This window comes from Salmo salar, chromosome ssa10, assembly GCF_905237065.1.
Source record: "Salmo salar chromosome ssa10, Ssal_v3.1, whole genome shotgun sequence".
In the NCBI taxonomy this organism is placed as follows: domain Eukaryota; kingdom Metazoa; phylum Chordata; class Actinopteri; order Salmoniformes; family Salmonidae; genus Salmo; species Salmo salar.
In genome coordinates, this window is record NC_059451.1 from 9,989,114 (window position 1) to 10,012,294 (window position 23,181).

Sequence of the window (23,181 nt, forward strand, 5' to 3'; positions counted from 1 at the left end):
CCTGGAGCCAGTGGGTTTGGCGACGAGTATGAAGTGAGGGCCAGCCAACGAGAGCGTACTGGTCGCAGTGGTGGGTAGTATATGGGGCTTTGGTGACAAAACGGATGGCACTGTGATAGACTGCATCCAATTTGTTGAGTTAGGGTGTTGGAGGCTATTTTGTAAATGACATCGCCAAAGTCGAGGATCGGTAAGATGGTCAGTTTTACGAGGGTATGTTTGGCAGCATGAGTGAAGGATGCTTTGTTGCGAATTAGGAAGCCAATTCTAGATTTAATTTTGGATTGGAGAAGTTTTATGTGAGTCTGGAAGGAGAGTTTACAGTCTAACCAGACACCTAGGTATTTGTAGTTGTCCACATATTCTAAGTCAGAACTGTCCAGAGTAGTGATGCTGGACGGGCGGGCAGGTGCAGGCAGCGATCGTTTGAAGAGTATGCATTTAGTTTTACTTGTATTTAAGAGCAGTTGGAGGCCACGGAAGGAGTGTTGTATGGCATTGAAGCTCATCTGGAGGGTTGTAAACAGTGTCCAAAGATGGGCCAGAAGTATACAGAATGGTGTCGTCTGCGTAGAGGTGGGTCAGAGACTCACCAGCAGCAAGAGCGACATCATTGATATATACAGAGAAGAGAGTCGGCCCAGGAATTGAACCCTGTGGCACCCCCATAGAGGCTGCCAGAGGCCCGGACAACAGGCCCTCAGATTTGACACACTGAACTCTGTCGGAGAAGTGTTGGTGAACCAGTCGAGGCAATTATTTGAGAAACCAAGGCTGTTGAGTCTGCCGATGAGGATGTGGTGATTGACAGAGTCGAAAGCCTTGGCCAGGTCAATGAATACGGCTGCACAGTACTGTTTTTTATCGATGGCGGTTAAGATATCGATTAGGACCGTGAGCGTGGCTGAGGTGCACCCATGACCAGCTCTGAAACCAGATTGCATAGTGGAGAAGGTACGGTGGGATTCGAAATGGTCGGTGATCTGTTTGTTAATTTGGCTTTCGAAGACCTTAGAAAGGCAGGGGAGGATAGATATAGGTCTGTAGCAGTTTGGGTCAAGAGTATCCCCCCCTTTGAGGAGGAGGATGTCCGCAGCTGCTTTCCAATCTTTGGGAATCTCAGATGACACGAAAGAGAGGTTGAACAGGCTAGTAATAGGGGTTGCAACAATTTCGGCAGATCATTTTAGAAAGAGAGGGTCCAGATTGTCTAGCCCGGCTGATTTGTATCGGTCCAGATTTTGCAGCTCTTTCAGAACATCAGCTATCTGGATTTGGGTGAAGGAGAAATGGTGGGGGCATTGGCGGGTTGCTGTGGAGGGTGCCGGGCAGTTGACCGGGGTAGGGGTAGCCAGGTGGCAAGCATGGCCAGCCGTAGAGAAATGCTTATTGATATTCTCAATTATAGTGGATTTATCGTTGGTGACAGAGTTTCCTATCCTCAGTGCAGTGGGCAGCTGGGAGGAGGTGCTCTTATTCTCCATGGACTTTACAATGTCCCAGAACTTTTTTGAGTTTGTGTTGCAGGAAGCAAATTTATGCTTGAAAAAGCTAGCCTTGGCTTTTCTAACTGCCTGTGAATATTGGTTTCTAACTTCCCTAAAAAGTTGCATTTCACGGGGGCTGTTCGATGCTAATGCAGAACGCCACAGGATGGTTTTGTGTTGGTTAATGGCAGTCGGTTCTCTCCAGACCTAAGGGCTATATCTGTTCCTAGTTCTACATTTCTTGAATGGGGCATGCTTATTTAAGATGGTGACGACGGCATTTAAAAAAAAAACAGGCATCCTCTACTGACGGGATGACATCAATATCCTTCCAGGATACCCGGGCCAGGTCGACTAGAAAGGCCTGCTTGCTGAAGTGTTTCAGGGTGCGTTTGATAGTGATGAGTGGAGGTTGTTTGACCGCTGACCCATTACGGATGCAGGCAATGAGGCAGTGATCACTGAGATCTTGGTTGAAAACAGCAGAGGTGTATTTAGAGGGCAAGTTAGTTAGGATGATATCTATGAGGGTGCCCGTGTTTACGGCATTGGGGTGGTACCTGGTAGGTTCATTGATAATTTGTGTGAGATTGAGAGCATCAAGCTTAGATTGTAGGATGGCTGGGGTGTTAAGTATGTCACAGTTTAGGTCACCTAGCAGCACAAACTCTGAAGATAGATGGGGGGCAATCAGTTCACATATGGTATCCAGAGCACAGCTGGGGTGAGAGGGTGGTCTATAGCAGGCGGCAACGGTGAGAGACTTGTTTTTAGAGAGGTGGATTTTTAAAAGTAGAAGTTCAAATTGTTTGGGTGCAGACCTAGATAGTAGGACAGAACTCTGCAGGCTATCTCTGCAGTAGATTGCAACACCGCCCCCTTTGGCCGTTCTATCTTGTCTGAAAATGTTGTAGTTAGGGATGGAGATTTCAGAGTTATTGGTGGTCTTCCTAAGCCAGGATTCAGACACGGCTAAGACATCTGGGTTGGCAGAGTGTGCTAAAGCAGTGAATAAAACAAATTTAGGGAGGAGGCTTCTAATGTTAACATGCATGAAACCAAGGCTTTCACGATTACAGAAGTCATCATAAGAGAGCGCCTGGGGAATAGGAGTGGAGCTAGGTACTGCAGGGCCTGGATTCACCTCTACATCACCAGAGGAACAGAGGAGGAGTAGGATAAGGATACGGCTAAAAGCCATGAGAATTGGACGTCTAGGACATCCGGATCAGAGAGTAAAAGGAGCAGGTTTCTGGGAGCGATTAAAATAGATTCAAGGTATAGTGTACAGACAAAGGTATGGTAGGATGTGAATACAGTGGAGGTAAACCTAGGTATTGAGTGATGATAAAAGAGATATTGTCTCTAGAAACATCATTGAAACCAGGTGATGTCATCGCATGTGTGGGTGGTGGAACTGAAGGGTTGGATACGGTATAATGAGCAGGGCTACCTAACCAGAACAGCAATGGACAAGGCATATTGACATTAAGGAGAGGCATGCTTAGCCGAGTGATCATAAGGGTCCAGTGAGTAGTGAGGTTGGTTGGGGTCACGGCGATTCAGACAGCTAGCCGTGCCATGGGTAGCAAGCTAGCAGAACATGGTGTGTTTTTAGCCACCCGTTTCCGTCGGTATATTAGTGGGTTCTGTGTGGTAGAGAGGACCAATCCAATTGTCAAAATAGTTATAGTTATAGTGGCCCAAGAAGATTGTTCGATAGACCTGTTCAGATAGCAGCCGATATGCCCGATATGCTCAAGACAGCTAACGATTAGCGGGCCGCAGTTAGCAGATGGGCGTTCAGGTTACGTTGCGATGGAGGGGCCAGTTGAATAACTCCCTCGGGGAGATAACGTCGGAATTCCAGTCGTGAAGGCCCGGTGGGGCTCCGCATCGGCAGTAAAACGGGTCCGGATAGGTGATTGTAACCCAGGAGTGGCTGATGGAACTCTTCAGCTGGCTAGCTCCGGGATAATTGGTGTTTGCTCCGGAATTGACGTTAGCCAATAGTCACTCGGATAGCAGCTAGTTAGCTGAAAGATCCAGGTGTAAATGTCCAGAGCTTGCGGTAGAAATTCAGGGATATGGAGAGAAAATAGGTCCAGTATGCTCTGGTCTGAGTCGCGTTGTACAAAACTGCCGATAGCTTTACGAGGTGAATAATACTTTTGAAAAAATACATTTAAAAATAAATAAATAAAATATGAAAAAACAAATATGCTCAATGGGTGACGTGTCTGGTGAGTATGCAGGCCATGTAAGCACTGGGACATTTTCAGCTTCCAGAAATTGTGTAGAGATCCTTGCGACATGGGGCAGGCTGTGCAATATCATGCTGAAACATAGGTGATGGCGGCGGATGAATGGCACGACAATTGGCCTCGGGATCTTGTCACGGTATCTCTGTGCATTCAAATTGCCATCAATAAAATACAATTGTGTTCCTTGTTCGTTGCTTATGCCTGCCCATTCCATAACCCCCCTCGCTGCCATGGGGAACTTTGTTCACAACATTGACATCAGTGAACTGCTCGCCCACACGACGCCACGTGGTCTGCGATCGTGTGGTCGGTTGGGCGTACTGCCAAATTCTCTAAAATTAAATTTGAGGCGGCTTATGGTAAAGAAATGAACATTAAATTCACTGGAAATATCTCTTGTGGACATTCCTGCAGCCAGCATGCCAATTGCACGCTTACTCAAAACTTGAGACGTCTGTGGCATTGTATTGTGTGACAAATCGGCACATTTTATAGTGGCTTTTTGGGGGGGGGGCCAGCACAAGGTGCACCTGTGTAATGATCATGCTTTTTATCAACTTCTCGATATGCCACACCTGTCCGGTGGATGAATTATCTTCGCAAAGGAGAAAGGCTCACAATCAGGGATGTAAACACATCTGTGCACCAAATTTGAGAGAAATAAGCTTTTTGTGCGTATGGACAATTTTTGGGATCTTTTATTTCAGCTCATGAAACATGGGACCAACACTTTACATGATGCTTTTCTATTTTTGTTCAGTGTAGTAGCTGGCTCATTTTGCCTCTTGACTTTCCCCTAACCCAGGACCAAGTTTGGGAAACCATGCTTTAGAGCATAAATACCATCTGGGATATAAACATGTATGTCTCCCCGGGATAAGCTACTACCGCACTATTCATTAACTATGCGATCGAAAGCACCCCATTTGACCGTTATGTCTCGGACCAGAAAATGGATAGAACCCTCTTCAGTCACAGAGGAAAACAAAGGGATCATTTCTAAAGATTCACCTTAACGTTTCAATTGCTAAACATGATCACATTATATAGGTAGCTTCTGATCATTGCATAGCCTACGTGATAAGAAAGTAACATTTTACAGGGAGACGCACAACAATAGGTTTCGCCGCCAAACCAGTTGCCGGTGCTCCAAACTCTTATACATGTTTCTTCTTTTACTGGTGATCAGCAACAACCAGTAGGACATCGCTAACCCACTTTATTATAAATAAATAAATGTGCTCATCAACCGTAAATCATCTGTGTCTGGTTATTGAGAACGTGTTCTCAACTTGCCTACCTGGTTAAATAAAGGTAAAATAAAAACAATTATTCATATAAGCATGTCTTTAGATTAAGTGACGGAGGACATAGGACCATGGTCACACTGAGTGAGGGAAATGCCACGTTCAAAACAACTGGGAACTCACGAGTTCGGTGCGTTCAAGACAACAGGGATCTTGAAAAAAAACGAGCTCCAACTGGGGATAGTTTTTAAAAAACTTGTCATCCAACTTAGAATTCCAAGTCGGCTCCTGTATAAACAGAGTTATGGTAATGTGGCTGTATTGTCTTTCATGAGGTCACAAACATGAAACAAAATGGACCGGGTCTTAGCTGGAATCTCCATCGACCGTTTACACATTCTCCAAAACATGGATATTCTTCAGTTCTCAAGTTCTGTGATGTAGAAGAAGTTCCTTTTGTTCTCTATGTGTCTCTTTCTGCATGGCCAGAAGGAGAAACTCTCCTCCAGGAATTTACAACCTGAGATAACAGAACCTGGGTGTAGGAGGTTAAGAGGGGGAAGCCACTCACTATACCCAAAGAGGGCCACGTCATGACAGTCTATACAAGCAAGTCAAACACCCATGAGTCCAAATCTACTCCACATCTCCAAATCATAAAACTCATGTCATATACAGTGTCAATATTTATGATCACTGTTTGTTACAAGATGACATGTCGTCATAGCCTGGGTTGTTCTGAACAGATTGAGCCTATGAAAGACATTTGCCGGAGCACACGCACCTGAATGCGCTCATGACTACTTTCTATGGACACCAAAATTACGATCTGTTTCTCTGAATTACCTTGTGAAAGCCTAACACTGTAAGATTGTATGTTGACAAGAGATCAAGCTTTCAAATCATGCACACCTGACCCAGATTGTGATTTATAATGTACCGTTTTTGTACAACAACAGTAATTGTGTGCATGGCGGGGATTCAGGGTTGTGTTCCAAAATAAATAACTACAAGTGTGCTTGCTCTAGTTCCTCAACGACACAGCTCAGAGAGCTCAAAAAAGTATCTTATAGTTGAAGATTTCTTTGAGTCATAAAAGTGCATTGAAATTGCTTTGAAACTGCACACTTTGAAGTGGTGTATGGCCACTTGGAGACACCAGTTAGTCATCTCACTCAAACCCTTGTCATTTTTTTGTCTTATGTTGCACCTTCCCCTACATTTTTCATGTTACTGAATGTATCCAGAGTATTTTAAGATTTCGTTATCAACAAACGTTGCGAAAAGTACAGTAAATGTGAAATGCACAGAAAGTGAACAGTGTAATATTTGGATTCAGACTTGTCATGTAAACTGTTGTGTACTCACCTTTGGTCAACAACAAAAAATCTCTATCTCCAAACTGTTCCCTATCAAGTGCTACCATGGTTATGCATTTTCATATTTGTTCTGTAAGAAACATTTCAATTTAGCCCTATACATATAGGCCAATTCCCACGAGTGCAACGGGTTAACGCCCATCGTAGCAAAACGGGCATTTCTTATTAAACTAGCTCAGGTGGTACCTCCTTGTTCTGGACCCCAGATGTGTGGCTCAGTGGCACAGTACTGAGTCACTCATCGTCCTCAACTGGCCACCCACAGTGAATCAGGATCAGACTGTTTCTGTTGACCCTCCTGACTGACTCTCCCTTGCAGGACTTCTCGAATGACGACACCAAGCTGGAGTACAATGTGGACGCAGACAATGGCATCGCGATGGAGGGCTACCTGTTTAAGAGGGCCAGCAATGCCTTCAAGACATGGAACAGGTCAGCTGCAAGAAATGATGCTCTTTCTTATTTCCTCCCTCTTTCTCTGACATTCCCTATTTTTTTTCTCTCTCCTTCTCCCCCTTGTCTCTCTCTTTATCATTCTCCCTCCGTTTCTCTCTCTCTTTCGCTCTCTCTCTCTCCCTTCACCTTCCCCCCCTGTCTCTTTCTGGTCAAGCTGATATCTGTCCCCGAGCACAGCTTCACCAGTGCACTAAAGCCCACAATACATGTCCAGTATGTAGAACATGCATAGGAGAAGTAATCTTTATGTCCTCTAACTGTATGGTGATTAGGGTGGAGAGGTGATAATTCTCTGTTTAGTATGAATCCGCCCAGGGCCCTACTCAGCCAGGTGGGAAGGATGGAGGGAGGTAGAGATGGTGAGAGGGAGGGATTCAAGCTGCTGAGGCGGCGTCTCCATGGCGATCAATAGTGACATGTGGCGTAGTCAACTGACACCACGGGGAGCGCTGCCTGAATGGCGTATGGCTCTGTGTGCTGCATGGAGTTAGCAAGTAGACCTCCAGCTCTTTATTGTCCTGTAGCTTTCAAAGCCATTCCCTGTACTGCAAGATGAAGGTCTCTGGAACCATGCCTTTTGAGAATAACTTGTATTATCTAATCAACTATTTGTCTCAGGCAAACAATTGGGTTTCAAATGTTACAAAGTTAAATGTTACCACACAGAAAATCTGTCAAACCATGACAGCATAGTTTTCTACCTTACGCTCCCAGAATAAGAATCCAGGATTTAAAAACGATATTATCAGGTCTAGGGACATTAATCTATATATTTATATTTCATTAAATCTATAACCATTTCAATTTACTTTCTTAACTAACTTGTTTCTCTGACTACTGAGAATAGCTGGAATGCTAGCATGCATTTCAGAGTCAACCTTTAGCCTCTGAGATAAATGCGATAAATTGTGTCACCCGTTTACCTGTGACCGTGACTGCTGGTGTGATCTCCTTTCAGGCGCTGGTTCTCCATTCAAAACAATCAGTTAGTTTACCAGAAGAAATTCAAGGTAAGTCCGATGACCCCGGCAGTGTCCCAAATGGCACCCTATTCCCTATAGGCCGTGGTCAAAAGTGGTGCACTTAATAGGGCCATGTTCTGTTATAATCTCCACCCGGCACAGCCAGAAGAGGAATGGCCACCCCTCAGAGCCTGGTTCCTCTCTAGGTTTCTTCCTAGGTTCTGGCCTTTCTAGGGAGTTTTTCCTAGCCTCCGTGATTCCACATCTGCATTGCTTGCTGTTTGGGGTTTTAGGCTGGGTTTCTGTACAGCACTTTGTGACATCGGCTGATGTAAAAAGGGCGTAATAAATACATTTGATTGATTTAAATAAATTTGATTGATTTAGGATGCAGACTCCAACTGCACCACCCACCATCAAATATACACTACCGTTCAAGTTTGGGGTTTGGGGTCACTTAGAAATTTCCTCAACTGGCAGCTTCATGAAATTGTGCCCGCAAACACCAGTCTCAACGTCAACAGTGAAGAGGCGACTCCGGAATGCTGGCCTTCTAGGCAGAATTCCTCTGTCCAGTGTCTGTGTTCTTTTGCCCATCTTTTCTTTTTATTGGCAAGTCTGAGATATGGTCTGCAACTCTGCCTAGAAGGCCAGCATCCCGGAGCCACTTCTTCACTGTTGACGTTGAGACTGGTGTTTTGCGGGTACTATTTAATGAAGCTGCCAGTTGAGGACTTGTGAGGTGTCTGTTTCTCAAACTAGACACTCTAATATACTTGTCCTCTTGCTCAGTTGTGCACCGGGGCCTCCCACTCCTCTTTCTATTCTGGTTAGAGCCAGTTTGCACTGTTCTGTGAAGGGAGTAGTACACAGCGTTGTACGAGATCTTCTGTTTCTTGGCAATTTCTCGCATGGATTAGTCTTCATTTCTCAGAACAAGAATAGACTGACGAGTTTCAGAAGAAAGTGATTTGTTTCTAGCCATTTTGAGCCTGTAATCGAACCCACAAATGCTGATGCTCCAGATACTCAACTAGTCTAAAGAAGGCCAGTTTTGTTGCTTCTTTAATCAGCACAAAAGTTTTAAGCTGTGCTAATATAATTGCAAAAGGGTTTTCTAATGATCAATTAGCCTTTTCAAATGCTAAACTTGGATTAGCTAACACAACGTGCCATTGTAACACAGGACTGATGGTTGCTGATAATGGGCCTCTGTACGCCTATGTATATATTCCATAAAAAATCTGCCGTTTTGCCTGCTACAATAGCCATTTACAACATTAACAAAGTCTACACTGTATTTCTGATCAATTTGATGTTATTTTAATGGACAAAAAATGTGCTTTTCTTTCAAAAACAAGGACATTTCTAAGTGACCCCAAACTTTTGAACGGTACTGTACATGTTTCACTTCCAGCCTAATATTCCCCTTACATTTTGTATGTAATGAAGTAGCGTTGAATAAGGAGCACAGTTAATAGATGATGAGTTTGTGGAATGTGGAGGAAAACAATTCACTCTGCTGCTGGTTACAATGTGAAATCATAGTCTATGCAGTGTTGTATACTTATGAAGCATTTCCATTTGTGCATGTGTGTCAGAGCACTGTGTGTGTGTGTGCAATTGTATCTGAGTGTGTGTATTGTGCATTGTAGTGTGCTCATTTTACTAAGACTGTGTGTTCTCCTTTCCCAGGATAATCCCACAGTGGTGGTGGAGGACTTGCGGCTATGCACAGTCAAACACTGTGAGGATATCGAACGCCGCTTCTGCTTTGAAGTGGTGTCCCCCACCAAGTGAGTGTACACACACACACACACACACACACACACACACACACACACAAAATATTGCACATACAGTTGAAGTCGGAAGTTTACATACACTTAGGTTGGAGTCATTAAAACTCGTTTTTCAACCACTCCACACATTTCTTGTTAACAAATTATAGTTTTTGCAAGTCAGTTAGGACATCTATTTTGTGCATGACACAAGTAATTTTTCCAACAATTGTTTACAGACAGATTATTTCACTTATAATGCACTGTATCATAATTCCAGTGAGTCAGAAGTTTACATACACTAAGTTGACTGTGCCTTTAAACAGCTTGGAAAATTCCAGAAAATGATGTCATGGCTTTAGAAGCTTCTGATTGACTAATTGACATAATTTGAGTCAATTGGAGGTGTACCTGTGGATGCATTTCAAGGCCTACCTTCAAACTCAGTGCCTTTTTGCTTGACATCATTGGAAAATCAAATGAAATCAGCCAAGACCTCAGAAAAAACATTGTAGACCTCCACAAGTCTGGTTCATCCTTTGGAGAAATTTCCAAACGCCTGAAGGTACCACGTTCATCTGTACAAACAATAGTACGCAAGTAACAACACCATGGGACCATGCAGCCGTCATACCGCTCAGGAAGGAGACGCGTTCTGTCTCCTAGAGATGAACGTACTTTGGTGCGAAAAGTGCAAATCAATCCCAGAACAACAGCAAAGGACCTTGTGAAGATGCTGGAGGAAACAGGTACAAAAGTATCTATATCCACAGTAAAACGAGTCCTATATTGACATAACCTGAAAGGCCGCTCAGCAAGGAAGAAGCCACTGCTCCAAAACCGCCATAAAAACGGTTTGCAACTGCACATGGAGACAAAGATCATACTTTTTTGGAGAAATGTCCTCTGGTCTGATGGAAAAAATGTAGAACTGTTTGGCCATAATGGCCATCGTTATGTTAGGAGGAAAAAGGGGGAGGCTTGCAAGCCGAAGAACACCATCCCAACCATGAAGCACCGCGGTGGCAGCATCATGTTGTGTGGGGGTGCTTTGCTGCAGGAGGGACTGGTGCACTTCACAAAATAGATGGCATTATGAGGAGGTAAAATGATGTGGATATACTGAAGCAACATCTCAAGACATCAGTCAGGAAGTTAAAGCTTGGTCGCAAATGGGTCTTCCAAATGGACAATGACCCCAAGCATACTTCCAAAGTTGTGGCAAAATGGCTTAAGGACAACAAAGTCAGCGTATTGGAGTTGCCATCACACAGCCCTGACCTCAATCCTATAGAACATTTGTGGGCAGAACTGAAAAAGTGTGTGCGAGCAAGGAGGCCTACAAACCTGACTCAGTTACACCAGCTCTGTCAGGAGGAATGGGCCAAAATGTACCCAACTCATTGTGGGACGCTTGTGGAAGGCTACCCGAAACGTTTGACCCAAATGAAACAATTTAAAGCAATGCTACCAAATACTAATTGAGTGTATGTAAACTTCTGACCCACTGGGAATGTGATGAAATAAATAAAAGCTGAAATAAATCACTCTACTAGTATTCTGACATTTCACATTCTTAAAATAAAGTGGTGATCCTAACTGACCTAAGACAGGGAATTTTTACAAGGATTAAATGTCAGGCATTGTGAAAAACTGAGTTTAAATGTATTTGGCTAAGGTGTATGTAAACTTCCGATTTCAACTGTATATAGTGCATTTGGAAAGTATTCAGGCCTCTTCCCCTTTTCCACATTTTGTTTTGTTACAGCCTTACTCTAAAATAGTTTTTTTTAAATTCTCATCAAACTACACACAATACCCCATAATGAGAAAGTGAAAACAGGTATTTAGAAATGTATAAAAAATATTTAACCTCTATGGGCTAGGTGGGACTCTTGCGTCCCACCTACTCAACAGCCAGTGTAATCCCGTTGCGCGTTATTCAAATACCTTAGAAATGCAAAACCTTCAATTTTTCAAAAATATTACTATTTTACACCATTTTAAAGACAAGACTCTCGTTAATCTAACCACACTGTCCGATTTCAAAAAGGCTTTACAACGAAAGCAAAACATTAGATTATGTCAGCAGAGTACCCAGCCAGAAATAATCAGACACCCATTTTTCAAGCTAGCATATAATGTCACATAAACCCAAACCACAGCTAAATGTAGCACTAACCTTTGATGATCTTCATCAGATGACAACCCTAGGACATTATGTTATACAATACATGCATGTTTTGTTCAATCAAGTTCATATTTATATCAAAAACCAGCTTTTTACATTAGCATGTGACTAGCATGTGACTAGCATTCCCACCGAACACTGCCGGTGAATTTACTAAATTACTCATGATAAACGTTCACAAAAAGCATAACAATTATTTTAAGAATTATAGATACAGAACTCCTCTATGCACTCGATATGTCTGATTTTAAAATAGCTTTTCGGTGAAAGCACATTTTGCAATATTCTCAGTAGATAGCCCGGCATCACAGGGCTAGCTATTTAGACACCCAGCAAGTTTAGCACTCATCAAAGTCAGATTTACTATAAGAAAAATGTTATTACCTTTGCTGTCTTCGTCCGAATGCACTCCCAGGACTTCTACTTCAATAACAAATGTTGGTTTGGTCCAAAATAATCCATCGTTATATCCAAACAGCGGCGTTTTGTTCGTGCGTTCAAGACACTATCCGAAAGGGTAAATAAGGGTGGCGAGCATGGCGCAATTCGTGACAAAAAAATTCTAAATATTCCATTACCGTACTTCGAAGCATGTCAACCGCTGTTTAAAATCTATTTTTATGCCATTTTTCTCATAAAAAAGCGATAATATTCCGACCGGGAATCTGCATTTAGGTAAACAGACAAAAGAAAAGAAAGCATTCGGTCGACTCGGGCACGCGCCTAAGCCCATAGTACTCTGAGCGGCCACTTGCCAAAAGCGATAAAGTGTTTCAGCCAGAGCCTGCCTCGATATCGTTCAGCTTTTTCCCGGGCTCTGAGAGCCTATGGGAGCCGTAGGAAGTGTCACGTTATTGCAAAGATCCTCAGTCTTCAATAAAAAGAGCGAAGATGAAACACTACTTCTCAGACAGGCCACTTCCTGCATGGAATCTTCAGGTTTTGGCCTGCCATATGAGTTCTGTTATACTCACAGACACCATTCAAACAGTTTTAGAAACTTTAGGGTGTTTTCTATCCAAAGCCAATAATTATATGCATATTCTAGTTACTGGGCAGGAGTAGTAACCAGATTAAATCGGGTACGTTTTTTATCCGGCTGTGTCAATACTGCCCCCTAGCCCTAACAGGTTAAAAAACAGATACAAAAGTAGTCAGACCCTTTGCTATAAGACGTGAAATTGAGCTCAGGTGCACCCTGTTTCCATTGATCATCCTTGAGATGTTTCTACAACTTAATTGGAATCCACCTGTGGTAAATTCAATTGATTGGACATGATTTGGAAAGGCGCACACCTGTCTGTATAAGGTCCCACAGTTGTCAGAGTAAAAACCAAGCCATGAGGTTGAAGGAATTCTACGTAGAGCTCAGAGACAGGATTGTGTCAAGGCACAGATCTGGGGAAGGGTACAAAAAATGTCTGCAGCATTGAAGGTCCCCAAGAACACAGTGGCCTCCATCATTCTTAAATTGAAGAAGTTTGGAACCACCAGTACTCTTCCTAGAGCTGGCCGCTGGGGGAGACATTTTTACAAATTAATGGAAAACTGAAATGTCTTGAGTCAATTACTATTCAAGTTGAGGATGGGTCAACAACATTGTAGTTACTCCACAAAACTAACATAATTGACAGTGAAAAGAAGGAAGCCTGTATAGAATAAGAAATATTCCAAAACATGCATCCTGTTTTGAAATAAGGCAAAAACTGCAAAAATGTGGCAAAGAAATTAACTTTTTGTCCAGAATATAAAGCGTTGTTTGGGGCAAATCCAACACGCATCACTGAGTACCAGTCTTCATATTTTCAAGCATGGGTATATTTTCAAGCGTCATGTTATGGGTGTGCTTGTCATCGGCAAGGACTAGGGAGTTTGTTATGATAAAAAGAAACGGAATAGAGCTAAGCACAAGTACAATTCTAGATGAAAACCTGGTTGTCTGCTTTCCATCAGACCTTGGGAAACAAATTCACCTTTCAGCAGGACAATTACCTAGAACACAAGGCCAAATTTACACTGGGGTTGCTTACCAAGATGGCATTGAATGTTCCTGAGTGGCCTAGTTACAGTTTTGACTTAATTTTCAGCCAGGTGTACAAAGTTTTTAAAGACTTACTCAGAAAGAATCTTAGCTGTAATCGTTGCCAAAGGATATTTTAACATGTATTGACTCAGGGGGTTGAATACTTATACTCAGGAATACTCAATATATATTAGTGGTATTTTTTTATATATATTTTTTTTTCAAATGTATTATTATTATTTTTTTGATCCACTTTGACAGAGTATTTTGTGTAGATCATTGACCAAAAATATCACACTTTGTAACACAGCAAAATTTGGAAGAAGTCTAGGTGCGTATACATTTATAGATACAAGTGCACACAGAGTACCTAGACACCCAACTATCGTCACATGACTCGCATTCAGAAATGAGCACACACAGAGAGAGAGACACATACACACACACACAGAGACACATAGTGAAGAGCTCCAGTAGCAGGCCAGGGAACAGGCTGATTGATGTCTCTTGGTGTCCCTCCCCTCTCAGGAGCTGTATGATGCAGGCGGACTCTGAGAAGCTGAGGCAGGCCTGGATCAAAGCTGTCCAGAACAGCATCGCCACCGCCTTCAGGGAGCAGGGAGAGGACGCTGAGGTAAGTCACCACACACTGGCTTAACTTATGCAATCAATCCATTATCTCAATGTCAGGATGAAAATAATCAGACATACCTCATAGACAAAAGATGTGAACAAAAATAAAGGATATCCCTCTAGTGTGCTGCAACCCCTCCGTGTGTCTGTGAATATCTGTCTTGTGTGACAAATCTATGTGGTCTGTGACAATAGGCAATAAAGTAATCTTCTAGAGAGTGTGTGTGTGTGTGTGTGTGTGTGTGTGTGTGTGTGTGTGTGTGTGTGTGTGTGTGTGTGTGTGTGTGTATCTTGTGTATAACATCATGTATTCGACCTTCCACGCCAGAAGCTGGACCGGAAGTCTTCCACGTCGACTGGCAGCCTGGAATCGGGCGGCGAACCCAAAGAAAAGTCACTAAAGGGGGAGAGTGCCCTCCAGAGGGTCATGGTCATTGGGGGCAATGCCTGCTGCTGCGACTGTGGCCAGCCTGACCCTCGCTGGGCCAGCATCAACCTGGGCATCACCCTCTGCATCCAGTGCTCTGGAATACACAGGTACATTCCTATCACTGCAAATACTACACACCAAGGCACTACTGTATACAAGTACCAAACTTCATATGTATTCACCAACGTACAATACCGAAGTACCATCAAGATGACACTAAGATAAATCCAAAGTATTATCTTACCATGGTATTATAAAGGTATGGTACTAGACTGGTGCTATACAGCAGAACTAATGTTCAACGTTTTTTTACTAGATGGGAATAATGATACAAAAAAATCAAAGGCTCAGCAAATTTGGCCCCAAGTACATTTTGGACTGTAGACTCTCTCTTACTGATTGTATACTCCCACCTTGTGGCCACAGCACACACTACACCCTCGATGGACCAGCGTGTAACGCAAACTACACAGCCCTTGAAGCTGTGTGGAGTCATTTAGATATTTGTAGACAATATCATTGATGTATGAGTTGCTAACAGACTCTCTCCATCTGCAGGAGTCTGGGGGTCCATTTCTCCAAGGTGCGCTCGCTCACTCTGGACTCATGGGAACCGGAACTACTCAAGGTGAAAAAAGAGAGAGAGTGGGAGGAGGGTTTGCCTAACAGATGGTCCTAAAGGTGTCCACATGCTTCCCAGACGAAACTGTTCGGAACAGTTCGTACATATATTATGACAACATTTTCTGACATTTTTGTCTACGCCCCTTCGCTGGTGATTGGTCAACAGTAGGGATTCTTCAATAAAGTCTTTGTTGTCATTCAATGAGAAAAACTGCACCAAACAGATGCAAAATTGCGTGAATTATTTTAGGTTAATTCAGACTATTTTGAGGAAGTGTATACTGGCTGCGGCATCTCAAAATGGACAAACAATACTATTGCCGCTTTTTTTCTTGTTTTTCAAGCGATGTTCTTTTAAGGGAGTATGCAATGACACTTGTTTGGCCAGCCAAACTGAAGCATGCAGAAGCCTTAAGGCAGCTTACATACTTAAGTGTCTCTTTCAGACTTTCACATACTCAGACTCTTTTACATTCCTTGGTGACAAATAAATGCTCAAATGTAATGGTTACAGATTACAGCGGACTTCACGTCATGACTTTATGGCTGCATTTACACAGGCAGCCCAATTCTGATCTTTTGCCCAATTATTGAGGGGGAAAATCTGAATTGGACGGCCTATATAAACACAGCCAAAACTTCATGACTTAACAGACTTTTTATATGTCATGATTTTACATGCCTGACTTTATATGTCACTTTACATTAAATGTGGCATGCTGTCCTCTGAATGTGCTGGTTAATTTTGACACATAGTAACTTTATTCCTTGTTTGTGTGTGTGTGTGGTACACAGCTGATGTGTGAGCTGGGGAACGGGGTCATCAACCAGATCTACGAGGCTCGGAGAGAGGAACTGGGAGCCAGGAAGCCAAGGCCAGCAGACCCCAGGTACGGTACTGCAACTTCTCTGTCTACCATCATGGAGACAAGGGGGGCGATGGTTAACATTAACCATTGATTGGATTGATTGATGATGACGAATATTAACATTAAAGGGACAATTCATGGCACTTGAAACATTAGATTTGTGGATTAGTCCTCCATGAACCTCATTAAATAAACTGTACAACTAGTCGATTTGGATAAAAGCATCTGAAAAATTACATTATATTTCTATTAAGTAAATAAAGGATAGTCCCACATAAGTAGCAAGTGTGATACTACAGCATGTGTGCAATAGTATTGCTCAAAGACTGCCATCTTTCCTTGGGTTGCCAGATTGGGTTAATTTGTTGAATTCACTCTCAAGATTGCGTGCCGTCTTTGCCTGGGTTGCCAGATTTGTTTAGTTTGTTGAATTCACTTTCCCCCTGCATCCCATGTCTTTCCCCAGGCAGGAGATCGAGGCCTACATCAGGGCCAAGTACGTGGACCGGCATTTCGTGCGGCGCCCGTCTGACGAGGAGCTGCGCTCCAAGGTGGTGTCCCTGTCCAAGCAGGAGAAGAGGCTGAGCAGCAGTTTGGAGCACCTGCCTCCCCGGCCGCCACCGCCCACGCCCAAACTCCGGCCCGCCTCCAATGCCTCAAGTCAGTCAGGTAGGTGTCAACAAGTTCCGGATCCAGTCTCTTGAAGGTGCAGCACAAAAACGCCAGTCATAGCACCTGTTTCTCTTCCTCTTTGATTTTACACTTGCGAAGACCCCATCCCTCTCAGTCCTCCAAAACAAAAACAAACGCGTTAGGGCCTGTTACTGTTATTACTATTGACCAAAAATACAGTACCAGCTATGGAGTGTGCCTTTTAAAGGTACAGCAACAGAATTGCGCTACACTAGTATAATAGAACAACACCATGTCATGCTCAGGACACACAACATTAGGCACCTTCTCTCCCATCTTCTCTCTTTTTGCTCTCTCTCTTTGAGGTAGCCTAGCCTGTAGTCTAACTGCCTGTGCTTCTATCCTCTCCTTTCAATCCCTCTCTTCTCCACCCTCCTTCGGCTGCTCTGTGCTTCTGGACTAACCCCTTCCCCCTCGCTGCCTTTTATTCTTTCCTTCCTACCCTTCCACCTCATGCCCTTTACTCTCCGACCCCATCCATTGCCCTTGCCTAGCTGCCACCAAGGGCTTGGAGGCCCGCCGTGACTCTCTCTTCTGTCCAGACGAGCTTGACTCGCTCTTCTCCTACTTTGACACCTCCGCCAAGCTTAGGAGCAGTAAGTACGGCTCTGTGTGTTTCGCTCTCCACCTCCCTCCTTCCTTCCCTCCCTCCACCCATCTGTACTCACCGCTCAGGCTGTCGACTAATACCCATTCCATCCCCCTCACACAACCCCAATCTCACTCTCTAAATGGATAGTGCAATCATCTTGAATGTATTGGTGTGGAGCATACCATGTGTCCCTCTCGGGGTTGTCTCATCACGTGGTTGTGGTCAGTGACTTGTTTATGGGTTATTGTGGCTGTGGGGTTAGCCGGGAAATGGCTTCACTGGGTGTGGCGGCCAAAGTGCACTGAATTCTCTAACCACTTGGTTGAAGTTGGTGAATGTGTGTGCGCTGCTGTGCTGTTGTATAGTGATTGTGACTGTTTGGTCCCCTGCAGTAAGAAGTGCAGACAGTGGCATCCAGAACAGTGCTGATGGGAGTAGGGAGATGCTGGCCACCATCCCCTCCACGAACAGCCTGGCTGAAGCAGGTAAGACACATACACACCAGCCTGATGAGTCTCACTCGTACCCAGCCTATAGTGAAATATAGCTAGCTGTTCAATAACCCCATACATGTGCACACATTGAAACTAGAACGCCATACCTTATTTAAATTCCTTTATTTAAATATACTCCTGATTGCCATGACAAACAACAATTTACACCTTGATACTCCTGATAACCCCTTTACCCCCTCTCTCTTTTCTACCCCCCCCACCCCCAGAAGCTGCCGAGGCGCCTCCCATGACTATGCCTGCCATCCTGCCCCCTCCGTCGCCCTGTAAGGAGGTGGTGGTGTTCTCGGAGCCCAAGGAGTACTCCCCGGGACTGCAGCTGTACTGGGCCTCGTGTGCCCGCAGCCTGCCTGACATGGCTGAGGCCCTTGCCCACGGAGGGGAGGTCAACTGGGTCAACACCGACGACGATAAGAGGACCCCGCTCATCATGGCTGTGCAGGGGGTGAGATGGATGGATAGGATACTTGAGTATTGTTGACAGGCATGGGGAGTGTGTGTGTTCTTTGTGTGTTAAATGGACTGGTCCTTTTCTAAACATCTGTCACCTATATGCGTGTGTAAATTTGCATTTCACACCTATTATTCCAGGGCTCTTTGGTGACCTGTGAGTTCCTTCTCCAAAATGCGGCCAACGTGAACCAGCAGGACGCCCAGGGCCGAGGACCACTTCACCACGCCACCATCCTGGGTCACACTGGGTCAGTCTCCCCCCTCTCACTACTTACCACAACCTCCACTCTTTTACTAGGCCCGTTAAAGACCCATACAATGACTGCTCTTATAGAGTTGACATTAGAGGCCTGTACAAAGAAAACAGCTCTAGCATTAACGGTCTGTTATTCCTAGACGATTTCACTTGGCTTAATAAGACTGTGTTTTGGTTTAGATTAAAGCCATTATGTCAAGCCTCCACAAAGGCGGTTTGTAATTGATTTGACCATAATAGACCAGGGTAGTATTTGAGGTTATTTGTGTTTGAGGTTAATTGTGGTGACCCAAGTTGACAGTCTATGATCTTAGTTCATGTTGAGGTAAAATTGATTGGTTCCTTTTTGATTTTTTTTCTCCAATACAGTCAAGTGTGTTTATTCCTGAAAAGAGGAGCCAATCAGAAAGCGGCAGACATTGAAGAGAAAACGCCCCTATCCATGGCAGTGGACGCTGCCAATGCAGACATTGTCACACTGTGAGTGTTGTGCCTGTTGGCCTTTTTTAATAGAATATATACAGTAGATACTAGATACGTAAAGTGCATTTATTTTTAAATGGTATAATGGATACCTGTATGTAACCTTGAAATAAAAGCTAACATTCTGTGTTTGCATCATTAAAATTGTACCGTACACAGGTTGGCAAAACATGGGTTGAAAAAAGATGAAAGAATTAAATGACTGTTCTTTCCCCATATCAATCTCTTAACTTTTGTTAAAATCTTGCTCCCCCCTCCCTTTTTCCCAGGCTGCGATTGGCCAAGATGAATGAGGAGATGCGGGAGGCGGAGGGGCCCTACATGCAGTCAGGTCAATATTTCACCAACAGCCCCACCGAGATGCAATACAGGAAGTGCATGCAGGAGTTTATTAACCTGCAGCTGGATGAACCCTAGAGACAGTAGAGCCCCAATACACAGACAGGACTGGCATCATATCTTTAATAAGCAGACATTTGATGTCCTGTGTTGTTGTTCAATACCTCTATGAAGACTCAGGTCAGCCAGGTGGTAAGCTAAGCTGCATCTTGTGTCTAGAGAAAGGTGCTAGACTTTTATTTACGTGACCGGGGTCAAAGCCATTAGCCGTAGAGCCAGTGTTTTGACTAGTGAACTGCTGTGACTCGCTGCTCCTTTGAAGTCGTGGCTGTTGTTGTCTGATGTGTTCCAACTTTCAAACAGCCATGTCTTTTATTAGTTGCAATGTCTATTCAAAGAGAACTTGCAACAGAGGTCGTCATGACTATCAAATAGCAGTCACGACTATGTTACGTCAGTCTTGACTATCAGGCAATAATCCTGACTTTTTGAATGACAGTTTTGACCATCAGACTGTTGAGTAGCTAGCAGTGTCTTGCCATGCACCAGGTGTGATTATTAGTGATTTACCTTAGGGAATATTTATATGCATATTCCTGATATGCTTATGCAATATTTCAGTGTGTTACATGCTTGTATGTTTCCCACAGCGAGTCTTAAACTCCTGTGTAAAAGACCTTGTCTTGTTTGACATTTTTATCGTTACAATGAAGTATCAATCTTGGCACATTTTACGTATGAACTTTACTTTTGGGAAATTGACTTGGGAAAGAATCTATTTTAAAACGACAATTGGATCCATATAAGCATACAAATTGTTGTAAATTGTGTATTGTACATAAATATACATGTCTATATCATAACAGTATTAAGCAGAATAGGAAGTAAAGTTGAGAGAGATTCTCTGAAGCGGTAATGTAAAACAACACTGGGTGAGTGCTGTGGCTTCTGTGCTTGCATCCTTGTATTAGTTTTTTTGTATTGTGTGGTATTTTATACACCTGTTTTAAGTATTAAGCTTTCATTTGATTGTTAGTCTACCTGGTTACAGTATGCTGCCTGTCAAAATTGAACATTTTCCCCCACTGGGAATCCTGTTCTTTGTCTGACAACATTAATTGACTGTCCTTAATGTTAGCTGACACTATTTAGGGTGTGAATTTAAGTTTAGATAAGGGATATCAAGGTGGTAGAGGACAGTAGTATAGAAAAGTATCCATATTTAACCATTTACAGCATTTTACCACATACTAGTTATATAATTACCTTAAACTTATTGGAGCTTAAAGAAAATGTAAAAAAAAAAAAGATTTTACTGAGAATGTCAATATAGAACAGTGTGAAGCTCACTCAAGAATTGTTGGAAAATAATGAATGAATGAAATGTACCCCTCTTTCATCCTTCATCTCCCCGCTCTCGTAGTCTATGCCCCTGGCAATGCCCCCGGGCCAGATGGGTAATTTAAACAGGACAAAAAGCACTTTTATCCGACCTCATCATTACTGACACATCAGACTGCTCCTAGAAGTCCATATAAGACTCCCCTTAGCACTTACTGAGTACTACTGTACCCTGATCCTGGCCAAAGGGGATGGATATCAGCTGAAAGAGAACACACAGAGACTCCACCATGTATCCAGTCAGCCATCTCACTGTATGTTGAGCAGGTTGGACAGCCCAGAGGCAAGACATGTACCTCCCCCTTGGTTGTCTGATATATGTCAATGGTGGTCTCATGTACCATGTAGTCCTGCTCTGTGACCAGCCAGTGTGTGTGAGTGTGCACTGAGGAGATTGAGTATCAGTTAAAAAAGTGATTTTAATGATTGTGATGGATAGCGCTGTTCCTGAAAAGTTTTGTCTAAAGGCCTTTGTATGTCGATTCAGTCTTTGACGATTATCACGTCACACTGTGCAACGTTACCAAATTGGCCACGTCACCAGACAGGCTACATCAACTGCATCGGTGTATTTGATCTGCGCATGTACCAGCACACTGCTTTTCCGCGAGTGAAGTGAGTTCGGAAAAACTGGAAGTATGCAAACTTTATATGTCCAAACTGAGTCAAATAGGCTTTCCAAAAATAACATGGACGCTGTGGTAGAACGTTTATTATGATTGCTGATTTTGTGCATTTATCAAAATCTCATCAGGTAGCCTGATTTCAGATGTCATGTAAACAAGATTATTAGGGAAATCGTTGTTCTTGCACAGCATGTACATGTTTAAATCAAACTATTATATTTAATCTGACTAATCACAATAATATTAATTAATATTAAAGGCAAAAAAATTGGTCGGAGCCTACGACCGCACGTAGTGGTACTTAATTGGCAGACCCTACGAGCCAAGATGTCCGAAAATCGTTTACGACCTAAGAATTTGCCGACGACTTGGAAACTTTGTCGGGGGCGACAAAATCGTGACATAAGATAGGTCAAATCGTACAGTCTGCAAAGGCCTTAGGCTAGAGTTTGAAGTGTGAGTCTGACAGGGTAAGGAAACAATTTGTGCCACAAGAGTGCTGCATTTAGAAATTCCCCCCCATTCACTGAATGAGTGGAATATACTGAGGGCTAACAGTTGCGTTTGGAAGGCAGCCTAGGTGACAGTATGTTGCTCTTTGGACTTGACGTAATGTAGGCTATTGGATATTGTTCCTCCATTTCAAATGTGTTTGGCAATTTCTCACTATGTAGATTCAGTCAATGGCCATAGATGGCATAGCTGCACCATAGATTATTGGACCTGTAACAAGAAGAATACTTGATTGAATACGACTGTCCACGTACCGTTTTCCTCAATGTAACTTCTGTCATACTTTAAAAATGCGATGTGAGTGATTATTATTGCCTTAAGGTCAAGAGCAAATACAGTAGTGTGGATACAGTAGTGTTGATTACAAAGACAATGTTTTACACTTTGTTAGTGAAGGAACCTGAAGTGTATGAATGTGTTGTAGGGAAGGGATCCAAATGAAGTGTGGAACGAGGCTGTCTTGTTACTTAGTCTTTCTCTAACTTCACTTTTCTGTTTTCTGTACTGTTCTCTTTTTTCCCTCTCTCTCCCCGGAGTTTGTGCCTTTCTTCTGTTCTCTCGTTTCTTTGGGGTGCTGAGGCCAACACAGCTGTATTTTTGTACATAAATCCTGCACTTTAAATACAATACAGTTGCTAACAAAACTAATCTTGTGATGATTTTTTTCCCGCATCACAATTCACTGCAAAGAGAGGGCCTTACCTTGGTATTGCTTCAGGCCTTCACACTGCTCAAACATTGTGGTGCTGCTTTCTTTCATTCTGTCACCTCTTTCTCCTCCGCATAATGTGCTTTCTCTCTACTGAGCCACAGTGACACTTTAACAGGTATGGCTAACTTTCTATATTTCTTTCCCTCGCTCTTCAAACCCCTCACCTGTATCATGTTTGAGCTCTCGAAAACTTTCCTTCCGCAGTCTTGCATTCTATTATACAATAGCAATTTTTTTCTTCTCTGTAAGTCTCTG

The 23,181-nt window shown here is 43.2% G+C and overlaps 1 protein-coding gene across 6 annotated transcripts in view; it reads left to right on the forward strand.

The window, feature by feature from the left end:
• LOC106613490 (arf-GAP with coiled-coil, ANK repeat and PH domain-containing protein 2) overlaps positions 1–23,181 on the forward strand; it is a 121,265-nt gene that overhangs the window by 95,412 nt on the left and 2,672 nt on the right. For 3 of the 6 annotated variants that reach the window (XM_014215775.2, XM_014215777.2, XM_014215778.2), the window contains 14 exons: positions 6,697–6,809; positions 7,792–7,843; positions 9,491–9,591; positions 14,319–14,424; positions 14,752–14,960; positions 15,412–15,481; positions 16,273–16,367; positions 16,813–17,015; positions 17,534–17,635; positions 18,024–18,116; positions 18,353–18,588; positions 18,735–18,844; positions 19,222–19,332; positions 19,605–19,666. In XM_014215775.2, coding sequence (XP_014071250.2) covers positions 6,697–6,809; positions 7,792–7,843; positions 9,491–9,591; positions 14,319–14,424; positions 14,752–14,960; positions 15,412–15,481; positions 16,273–16,367; positions 16,813–17,015; positions 17,534–17,635; positions 18,024–18,116; positions 18,353–18,588; positions 18,735–18,844; positions 19,222–19,332; positions 19,605–19,666 — 1,663 coding nt within the window. Of the gene's footprint in view, positions 1–6,696; positions 6,810–7,791; positions 7,844–9,490; positions 9,592–14,318; positions 14,425–14,751; positions 14,961–15,411; positions 15,482–16,272; positions 16,368–16,812; positions 17,016–17,533; positions 17,636–18,023; positions 18,117–18,352; positions 18,589–18,734; positions 18,845–19,221; positions 19,333–19,604; positions 23,042–23,181 lie in introns of all 6 variants that reach the window. The other 3 variants (XR_006756890.1, XM_014215776.2, XM_014215779.2) reach the window with 3 other exon arrangements.